The following is an 11,670-nucleotide window of genomic DNA, read 5'->3' as shown; positions in this document are numbered from 1 at the left end:
ACACACACACACACACACACACACACACACACACACACACACACACAAAACCCTTGTCCCAAAAAACAAATAAACAAAACACAATAAAACAAAACAAAAAAGGTTACAATTAGCCTATCTAAAACAAAACAAAAACATTTCAAATATAAACTTGAACCATACAAACAAGTGGCACAAAATGGCTTAGGTTTTAAAATCTTCACATCACAAAGGTTTTCAAAGAAAACAGTGAGAGTCACAATAAATCACTAAGACAATCTCTGCTAAATAGCAGCTAGTTTGCAAGCAACTCAGAAATGTTTCCTCCTGGATGAAACAACACTGTGCTATTTGCTTTCATCCTACAAACAGGAGATGCATGTGACGGAAGGATGTCAGAGGCAAGAACTTTGAGCTTGTAATACAATAAAAAATAAAATGACTAATTTGTTTTCCTTGAATGTAATTCAAAATGATCAGATACATTTTTTTTAGATAAATATATTTCACAGACATCATTTTCAGAAAGGGAAGGTACTTGAAATCATTCTAAATGCCCCCAAATAAAATAAGTATTTACTGGATGAATACCACAATTTCAGATAAGATAATTCAGTTAGCAACCTGCTTGTTGTGCAAGTACCAGAACCTGAATTTAATTCCTAGAACCCACATAACAATGTAGGCGTAGTAACACGCAACGTTAGGTCTAGTGCTGGCAATTTCCAGTTCAGAGACACTGTCTCAAAACAAAACAAAACAAAACAAAACAAAACAACCAAAAACCTAGACAATACTGAGAAAAACACCTGAGACTGTGTTCAAGGTTATAGACACACAGAATACCATCATATAATACCATAAAATTACCACAATATTAATTCTAAGTAAAGTTATAGGATATTAAGCTATAATTGGTAATAATTATAATACAAGCTACCTAAAATCTTTAAAATTTAACTTACTTTTGGCTGTTTAATTAAATCAAGCAAATCCTTTACTTGATGTCGGAGTAGATTTTGACATTTCCACATTTCATTCAATGCTCTGAAAAACACAAAAACATACAAAACAGGCTAAAAGTCCTTTCAGAGTATTCCAACTATCTAATTGTAATAAAACAGGGTGGGAGGTGAAAAACAAGACAGGAGAAGTGAAGTAAAATCCACAGATTGAATAAAGGGCATCCCACAGAAGCAAAGACTCAACTGTAACAAAAGCAGGAGCAAAGCCATTAGGCAGGGATTTGCCTAATGATGCTGCATTTGGTTTTGTATAAAAAGATAAAATGAAGCATATTTGTAAGTTAAGCAGGAAGACTGACAACAGACTATGAACCTGAGAAATAAAGGTTGTAATGGGAAAGGTGAAATCTAAGCATAAGAAAGTGAGTATAACTGTAAAATATTTATCCCACTATGTGTAAACATTACATTGAAATTATCTACTGTTGGGAACATGTCTTCCTACACTGTTACAGAACTTCAACACCACATATTTCTATGGAAATTTTATTAAAAGTATTTTTCATCACTTTACTTTGTGTACATGTACGTACAGGAATATGTGAATGTATTCATATGTGTAGGGTATCCATGTACATGGAGGTCAGAAGAAAACATCAAGGGTCACTCCTCAGACACCTTCCTTCTTTTGTTTGAGACTAGGTCTCTCACTGGCCTAGAGTAAAATAGGGTAGCTAACCAGCAAGCTCCAGGGATCTTCACACCTCTCACCCACACCTTTGATGTGCACTAGGCTTTGTACATGGGCTTTGAAAACCTAAACTCAGAATCTCAGAACTGCAAAGTGTGCTGGCATAACTGTATGCACTTTACTCACTGAGCCACCTCCAAAGCCCACAGTTTATTTTCACTTAAACCTCCGATACCACATACATGTGAGACACTGACAAGAAACAGTGACAAAACGTAGACATGTATAAAACAAGCTTTCCCATGGACAGAAAAGACAACTGTTCAATAATTTCATTTTCCTTTTTATCTAGGTTTCAAAATGCCACTAGAATTTAAAAAAAAAAAACTGATACAATCTAGTTTAAACTTGGGAACTTGCTAACAGTAGGATTAGGACATTTTCCAGCACTGGGCAGTTTACATTTTAAATAGTGAAATTCTACTATTTTCAAGTGTAAAAGTTTCAGAGCCTCAGTGGTATTAATAATGAATATAAATTCACAGACTAACTAAAAACAAAATGGTCACTTGCCAGAGACCTATGAAAATTTAAAACAAGTATAAGTTGCATAAATAAAACAAAAACTTTCAGGGCAACATTCTGTAAAATTATTTCTGAACTTCAAAGTCAAACACACTCTGTCTCCTAGAAAAATTATAATTTACAACTTCTAAAAGATCCACATGTTGAAAATTGTCTTGAGTTAAAACATTAAAATTATGTAATCTAGCATATTTATCACTTAAATATGAAATCCCCAAATATGAAATCCCCCAAAATCTAAAAACATCATAAACTATGACCATAACTGAAATAAAAGAAAAATGGCCCTCATTGACTAAGAATTTCTATTACAATGTATTTAAGAAAATTCTCTTAAGAATTTTAATCAAAATATTAAATAGCAAGAGAATTTGTCCATGTTTATTGTCTTGATGTTCAATGAGAGTGGAAGGGGGACAACAGAAGGCAATAAGGGTGAAAATTAGTCCAGGCACTCAGAAGGACCACGCAGGCAGAGTTCTAGGAGTTCTAGGCCTGCCAAAGATACAACGTAAGACCTTGCCTCAAAACAAAACAACAATAAAAATGTCACTGAAGACTCTCTTTATATATACACATACACACGCGCACGAACACATACACACACGCACACACACACACACAAAATAATCCTATTTGTGTAACATGCAAAAATAAATGATTACAGGAAACATACATACATAAACATACATATGATACTTTAAAGCTGTTTGTAATAGATAAGAAAAACGAACTGCAGTGTATCTCTGCAAGAAGAACAGAAGGGCAAAGGAGCCGGAAAATACACTCACAGGATGTTAACTTCCACCAGGTTTTATCACTCACATGTCTGTGGGTTTTGTTATTATCACACACAAGAAAATGTAAAGACTTTGGGGAAAACATAGATATGCATAAATTAAGTTCCAAAAACTAGCTAATACAGACAATCAGCTAATTTCACAGTCAGTGGCAAATGACACAGTCACTTTCAAATGACACCTACCTTAAATATGTCATTTTGAAACAGTTAAATATCATGCAAGAACCACTTTCATAAAACCAAAACCCTAAATATTAATCCAAATCAGAGTTTATTTTCAATGGTATTATTTCATAGCACATCTCTTAAAAATGAGTCCTTCCTTTTTTTTTTTTAATCTTGTTTTGTTTTATTTTGTTTTGAGACAAGGTTAGTCTGTGTAACTGTCATGGACTCACTTTGTAGACCAGGCTGGCCTCGAACTCAGAGATCCTGCCTGCCTGTGCCTCCGAAGGTCTGGAATTAAAGGCGTGTGCAACCATAGACTGGCCAAGTGCTTTACTTTTAAATTTGATCAAATATACTGAATTTTAAGGGAAATGTAGTTTCTGTTTAGCATTATGGCTGCTATTTGTAATCTCTTCTTTTAATTTAGAGTTATTTTCTTCTTTTCGTTTCTATTTCTGGCATTAAACATCCCACCAGTTGTCTTTCATTCCTTGAATTTAGAAGTTATATATTCTGACTTTCTTTTGTAGGGATGAATTTAAACTTCTTTTTATATGTATACCTGACAAATATATCAGTCAACATTTTTCCCTGGTGCACATATGATTAAAAGACATTTATATACTTTAATGTTTATTTATTACCTATTCTCTTATATGTTATATAGTAACACTAATTCCTTTCCCACAAAGGCACAGCATCAAACAATCCCAACAGTGGGCAGTGAAGAAAGTTCCTGAAGACCGTCCTGCTCGCAGGGAAGGGTTCCAGGGCACTTGCAAGACAGCACATGACTGCAGTGAGTGTGCTGCTTATGTGCCAGCCTACATGCTTCCTACTTCCTTCTAAAGCCGCAGTCCCAAAGTCTCAGCTGGTTAGACTTACAGAAATCTTTGAACCTTTTGCTGTTTTTTGAACATGGTTCCTTCCTTCTATACCTGCCTTTCGCATAAATAAAAGCAAGTATACAGACTCATAGTCCTAAGTTCTTCCACCAAGGATTTCTGGATTCTTATTTAAAAATATGTTTATTAATTTATTCTTAAGTGGTATTTGGTCAAAACCAGATTTTACTGAGATTTCCAAATAATGTGACATCCAGTTTAATGGGCCATCAATTGTACCATGGAACAAGGGTGAACAACTAACCTCAACTAAACCAGAAATTTGAGAATGCATCCAATTTCTGAAAAGAACTCCCAACATAGTAAACAGTAATCGTATTCTTGCTACGTGTAGTTAAAAGATTGAATGCTGTAAGCAAGTAGCACTGACTCAAATTCCGGCTCTGTAGAGTCTGCTTAACTTGTATAAGCGTAAACTTCTGCTGCTGCTTTTCAGCTGCAGAGACAGAGGTCTAGATTCCAGCGCTAGAAACAGAGCGTGTGCCAACAACTACATCTCTAGAGAAAATAACTGTAGCACATAGAACTATGGAAATAAAAACGAAAGTCCATTCAAATGTTCAAGTGTCCTTAGAATTCCAATTTCAGAGCACTTACTCCTCAACAGATCTAATTATATTTGCTGGACTATCGTGAGTCTAAATTTCTAAACCTTCAAGAAATCTTCACACCTTAAACTGATTCAGCTAGATTAGCATATATCTACTATATAAAAATGCCAATTCCCTCCCCAGACATCTAAACATACTTTTTCAATGAAACATAGGAATAAAAATATATTTGTGAGACGAACCCTAATGCTAACCTACAACACTAAGTTGAGGACAAACAGCAAAGAAATTTTTATTCTACTGCACTACAGAATAATTTAAATTACTACCGTGTTAAGAGTAGGAAGATAGTATTTTCATAATGTGGACCTTTTTAACACCTGGGGGTAGGGAAAATAGGTATATCACCTTTCTTGAAATGCCATCAACATGAAAATCTAAAGAGAGAGAGAGAAATCAAATCCTTCCTGATTTCCTGTCAAATAGCTCTAGCCAGCTTTAACTGTTGCTATATCTGCTTACATCACAGGTTGGCGACAGAACTTTCTAAAAAGAAGAAACAGCCCAGTAGTTTCTTGTGTCTTGGACCTTTAAACAATGCTTACGTTAACGTAAAGTTCCCATGAACACTGAGCCCCCTCCCATACACTGCAAGAGAAAGAGCAGCACAGCACTGCGGACGTACTTCACGGCATTCAAGTCCAGTGTAGCGTATAAGTAATACAAGCACTTCATCCGCTCTGTAGTTTCCAGATTGTGAGGAACCATGTACTGAGCAAAGATCCGCTCAACAAGTAACCTATAAAAGAGAAGACTCTGTAAGTGTACTAACTTTGTATTTAAAATGATAAAAACTGTAAAAATTACAAATTAAGTAAGCCCCTTCTTTCCAGAGTGGAGAAGAGACTTCTTCTATCTCAGAGGATCCAAAGGACTTAGTTCTATATGTCTGCAACAATCCTACACACAGCTAACAGGAAAATGACCTTGAAAATTGTGTATCATATACCAAATATCCATATCTGAACAATAAAGTTGAGAAAACTATACCAGGTCCCTCTCTGAAGATACAAATATTATCAAGCTAAAGCTACAAAGGATTTTTAGGATCCCTTTGACTTATCACTATGAAACAAGACCACTGTGAAACAAGACATGACTAAACTAAAAGCACAGAGAAAAAGGCCAGGAACTACTTCAGCCGGCTCCAGGCTCCTGTATAATACCCAGGACAGTTCTCACTCCCTTTACATCCAGACATCCAGGAACAAGACACAAAAGTGTCTTATCAAATCATAACAGAAATCTGTGCACTGGTGCCACACACTCAAATCTAAAAACTGTGAATGAATGAATGAATGAATGAATGAATGAATGATAAAACCACAGTTCCTAAGATATACCATAAAATTTTAACAGTCTATGGAAGTGGTTCTCAAACTTTGGGTCAAGATCCCTTTGGGGGGCGGGGGGTGTCAAAAAACCATATTGGATATCTTGCATATTCTTGCATATCTTGCATAATAGTAGCAAACTTACAGTTATGAAGTAACAACAAAATAATGGTTGTTCTATGGTTGGGGTCACCACAACATAAGGAACTGCATTAAGGAAGTTGAGAACTATTGGTCTATGGCTTCTTTTCCCAGTGGCTTGCTACAGGCATACGCTTTGTGATACACTAAAAATTTGTCAACTTAGATTCCAAAGAGAACTTAGGGGTCTACTGAGGGCCAGCTGCCTTTTATCCATATAAGAGTCATCTACTTTTAGGGAGATAACATATTTCTTAGAAATTTATAAACTTTTTAGTCTTGAGTGGGAAAGAATTTTTTAACCTAAAGTTTCCAAAAGATTTATTTTCAATATGAACACCCTTTTTATGTTTCTCTATAAAACAAAACTTGAAATTACAACAGCTACATTCCTACCTTTAGATATTACCCTGTAAAAAGTTAAGCACATGAAAACAAATGAGAAAATTCTACTTATCCAAAAGTTATCTATGTATGCTTCATCTGTGGCTTTGTTGGCAAGAAAGCTATGCATTCCATTTACCCTATACTAAAAATAAGAGGGTATTTAAAGCCATAAAGTCAATACAAAGAATGTATATAACACCCAACACTCACCAAATCACTGCGAAAGCATGGGAGCACGTGGCCCTGACTTACCGGTCGTCGATGCTGTTCTGATAATATATATGTAGCAGCTTATCCTTGACCCAGGATATCTGTTTTGCAGCATCTTTACCAGCTGCTGACTGTAAAGAGTATTTCTTATAAATCTGGGCAAGTCCCATCATGGCTTCTTTACGTACTCTCCACTTAAAACAGAAACATATAAAAGTTAATTTTATAAAAATGCTTCTATTTCCAGTGGTGGTGGACACAGCTTTACTCCCCAGCACTGGGGGACACAGGCAGGCAGATGGCCTGAGTTTGAGGCCAGACTGGCCTACATAATGAGTTGAAGGACAACCAGGGCTACACAGAGAAAACCTGTCTGCAGAAGACAAAAACAACACACACAAAAGCTCTCACTATGTAAATCAATAGAGTAACGGGATGGTTAATCTTTACGGTCAATCCCACTAGATTTAGAACCGCCTAGGAATGGTGTGTCTACGAAGAATGTTTCCAGGCAAGTTGTGAGGAAGGATACCTTATTCTAACTGTGGGTAGACTAGGGTCCTTGACTGAAGACAAAAAGCTGGCTGAGCACCAGTATCCAACTCTTCACTTTACACATCCTGCTTTATCTGGCTGGACCGCAGATGTTTTAAACTTATAATTTCATTGTTTAGGAAAGAAAAGATATTTTTAAATGAAATGTAATTAAACTTCAGGTATTAAAAATGAAACTCTAAATCAAGCAGTAGTATTGTAAACCTTTATTTTAAGCACTAGGGAGGCAGAAGCAGATGGATCTCTGAGGTGATAATTTTGGTTTCTTTCAAAACAGAAAAATTAGAATAATATGTTTTCATTTTAATACCAGGTTTGGGGATATGGGGGCTCCTTCAGACTGTCCACAGCAGCTGATGCATGGTTTTGCCAGCTGCAGCTAGTATCTTCGATTGTTAGATGTTTGGAATTCTGGGAACTTTTCAAAGGATATATAAATGCTAGAGCCCTGGGGGTGTGGGTAGTGGCTGCTGGTTGTTCAAGGGGGTTGTTGTGGTGTGTTAGTAGTTGTGCTCAAAGAAGAAAGAAACAAAGGAAATGAAATCAGATTCAGGGATCTCTCTCTCTCTCTCTCTGTGTCTCTGTCTCTGTCTCTCTCTCTCTCTCCCCCCTCTATTCTTTTTTCTCTCCTATCCAGTGATGGAGGCTGAATTGGAGGTGAGGGAGGGGGAAAGGTGGGAAAAAGAAGAACTCACAAAGTAGCAAAAACTCTGAGATCTAGCTATAGATGTCAGAGTTCAAGCCACCATGGTCAACAGAGTAAGTACTAGGACAGTCAGAGCTACACAGAGAAACTCCTGTCTTGGGGAAAAAAATAAAAATAATAAAAAAAAAAAACAATGAAAAACCTCTGCTGTGTATGGTAGTGCACACCTTCAATCTTGGCACACAGGAGGCAGAGACAGGTGGATCTCTTTGAGTTCAGGGCTATCCTAGACTAGAGAGAGAATTCCAAGAGATCCAGGAGCTGGCTATACAGAGAAACTCTGTCTCAAAAATAATAAAACACACAAAGACAAAACCTGCTGGGAATTATCAATTCCTACTCACCCGTTTGTCCAATGTTCGCTCTCTCACAAAATTGAGTAAGTGATCGTTGACAAGAAGAATATCCTTTTTAGCAGCTGTTACTATAGACACAATAACATCATGTCTAATAGCTTCCTCAGGGTCGTGTGACCTCACTTTAAGATACTCTGAAAGGTAAGATCTTCTGATTAAAATGGAAACTTTAATAAGAATTATCATATTGCTTTAAAAGATTGAAAAGATCTTTGCAAATCAACAGAGCAAAAGCAAATCCTAAGTAGAATGTTTAATATTTCAAGAAAATTAAGAGCAAGGGAAGGGAAGAGGCCAGGAGTGGGGCTGGCCCTTCCCTCAAAATCTAAATGTCATCTGCAACTGAAAAGTGAAGTCAGCACTTCCAGGGAGGGAAGCTGTTTCTAATTCATTAGGCTAATTGCGCCCATGAAAAGGTGTGTCGTTGTTAAGTGTGTCAGTGTCATTTTCCTTATAAAAGAATAAAATAACCAACTCATCTGGTATTACTGGGAAATAATGGAGTATTACCATCTCTATCATATAATTATAGAAGCCCTTACTATGGTTGCTGAAGGAGTAAAACTAAGACCTTGGCTGAGGAGACCCTGTTTTCTGGGACCCAACTAGCTGAAGCAGAGGAATCTTAAGTAAGAACCTCCTAGGGGATAGGAACTCCACAGGGAGAACAAGGGAATCAACTAACCTGGACCCTTGGTGCTCTCAGAGTCTGAACCACCAACCAAAGAACATAATGGGTTGGACCTAAGCCTCCCTGTTCATATGCAGCAGATGTGCAGCTCCGTCTTCATGTGGGTTGGGAACAACTGGAGGTGGTGGGTGAGACGCTATCCCCAAAGCTATTGCCTGTCCATGGGATATGTTCTTCTATCTGGACTGCCTTGTCTGGCCTCAATAAGAGAGGAACGGCCTAGGCCCCTTGGAGACACCCTCTCAGGAGAAGGGGCTGGGGGTATGAGGGGAAGGATTGCGAGGGAGTGACTGGGAGGGGTAGTGAGCAGGATGTAAAGAGAATTAAAAAAAAAAAAAGAACCACCTAGAAAACAACTCACCACAGTGAAGTGAATCATAGGAGCTACAGACCCATTTTATGTTTTACAGTTAGCACTTTTCAAATGGCTTTCTGTTTACTGCACATGCGTATGCATATGCGAGCACACCCGCGCACACACATTATTAATCATGAGCACATGGCTTTGAATTACTAAAATTTCTGAAGAAACAATCTAATAACAAAAAACCCAAAAGTTCCAAATAAAAGGTGAAAAAGTTATTGCTAATGTTTTTAAAGAGGAAAACCCTCCCTGCCAAAATTAGATTCAGAAAATACTGCATTAATAATATTATAATAACATCATATTATACTACAAATATTATATTCATATAGATTATATTGTATAATGTATAATAAAATATTAATAATTATATTATGAATATAGCATAAAATATTGCATTATAAATATACTAATAATAATAGAAGAATATCCAAAAGGAGAGAGGAGGACAGAAGAGCAAGAAGTGAGAGAAAAATAGACACAGACACAACACAACAAACACATACATATGAAAGAAAGAGACAGACAGAGACATAGAATGGGGGACTAGATAAATAACTGTTCAAATGCAAAAGAACAGACTGGCAAGAAAAAATGAGAACAAAGAAAATCTATAGGACACAAGGGAAAGAAATGGGCGCTGCAAAGAAAAAACACATAATAAAGACTGAAGTTCAAACCTATCGAAGTCACACACAATTCTAATGAAATGCTTTACACTGGACAAAATTACAATCAGCTACACAAGGAGACAAATACGAGATAGCTATAAAAATCATGAAAACTATGCAGACCATTGATAACTGTGTTCTGTAGAACCACTAAGGAGAACAGCCTGTGAGAGTTCTAGCTGTAATTATCTTTTCTTTGCTTTTTAATTTCATAAGACAGCAAATGCTAACATTTGTGCAGAATATATACATGGCTGTTATATTAACCTTTATTTTATGAACTATTTCATAATTTAAAAAATAAACAGGTATATGATGTTCTCATTACTTCAAAAATTGGAAGTGAAAAGCTTAAGAGTTCTCCATTAATTATGGTTAACTTTGTTTACAGCTAAATGACTTTCATTAAGTTCATAAAGTGTCAGAGCATTAGTGTTAATCTTCAAAATCAAGACCAATTCCAATTCAAATATGTGAAAATGTGCACAGTAGTGCTTAAACAAAAGAACTACCTTAGTTCATGAACTTACTTGTAAAATACTGTTCTCAGTATGCACAGGAAGTACACATTAAAAATCCTAGTTTCAAAAGTAAGTTTCAGAATAATGAGTAAGGAGAAAAGACAGCTATCAGAAACACCTAAAAGAAAGGTTTTCCCTATAAAGTTTTGCCCCCACTGAAGAGCATCCAGAAATATGTCCTATTACCTGTTAAATCCTTTGCTAAATCAGGATGGTTCATGAGGCAGTGGCTGGCAAATTTCACACATTCTAGGCGTATTGGTACATGGATATCATTAAACCTAATAGAAAAATTTTAAAAAAGTACTCTTTAAAACAACCAAAATAGATGAATTTAATCTATACTCAATTTGTACTTATTTCTCTTATTAATAAATATGTATAAGAAATGTTTGAGAAATATATACATATATGAAAAAATTCCAAGTGGGGCCTGGGAAGATGACGGGTTAGTAAAGGCTTGGTAAAGGATTGAGTGTGGTGGCACACACTAATGACCCATGTCAAAGGGAAGCACCTGTCCAGCCAGCCCAGTCCAACCCCCAAGCTCAGTACTGCTGAGGCACTCCAGGTAACTACCAGAGGAGAGATGGTAGCCTCTGTAAGATGACATCCTAGGTAAACATGTGGCCTCCATGAGCACAAGTACAAACCCACAGGTACACTCATGCACGCAGATACATAGATGCACGAAAGAAAATTCATAGTGGGACAAGACCATTTTAATAGTTATGGGACACATTACCACAAAAACTAGGATCACCTCTATTTAGATTCTGTTCGGACTGTAAAATTCTGAGGAGTTTTCCATTGGACTAATAACGACAAATGTGTAGGGGCAGCTTTGATGCTAAGGTCTTGTTCCCAATTGGTTCTTGATCTATTAGTAAAGAAGCTATTGGCCAATTGCTGGGCAGAAGGAATAGGCAGGACTTCTGGGTCCTGGGTGGTTGGCAGAGAGCAGCAAGGAGAGGAGAGACAAAGTTAACCAGGCTTCAGAGAGTAGAGGGAGGGAGGGGGAGAGGGGG

At 36.8% G+C, this 11,670-nt stretch overlaps 1 protein-coding gene across 4 annotated transcripts in view; it reads right to left on the bottom strand.

Annotated features, from left to right (window-relative positions):
* The window catches only part of Pds5b (PDS5 cohesin associated factor B), a 132,293-nt gene that overhangs the window by 51,680 nt on the left and 68,943 nt on the right, over positions 1 to 11,670 (bottom strand). For all 4 annotated transcript variants that reach the window (XM_028779733.1, XM_028779735.1, XM_028779732.1 and 1 more), the window contains exons 10-14: positions 10,829 to 10,923; positions 8,384 to 8,529; positions 6,821 to 6,972; positions 5,332 to 5,445; positions 945 to 1,026 (exon numbers count right to left, since the gene is read on the bottom strand). In XM_028779733.1, the coding sequence (XP_028635566.1) occupies positions 945 to 1,026; positions 5,332 to 5,445; positions 6,821 to 6,972; positions 8,384 to 8,529; positions 10,829 to 10,923 (589 nt within the window). The remainder of the gene's footprint in view (positions 1 to 944; positions 1,027 to 5,331; positions 5,446 to 6,820; positions 6,973 to 8,383; positions 8,530 to 10,828; positions 10,924 to 11,670) is intronic.

This window comes from Grammomys surdaster, unplaced genomic scaffold (genome assembly GCF_004785775.1).
Source record: "Grammomys surdaster isolate TR1022 unplaced genomic scaffold, NIH_TR_1.0 362, whole genome shotgun sequence".
Taxonomy (NCBI): Eukaryota; Metazoa; Chordata; class Mammalia; order Rodentia; family Muridae; genus Grammomys; species Grammomys surdaster.
This window is presented reverse-complemented; position numbering and strand designations above follow the sequence as displayed.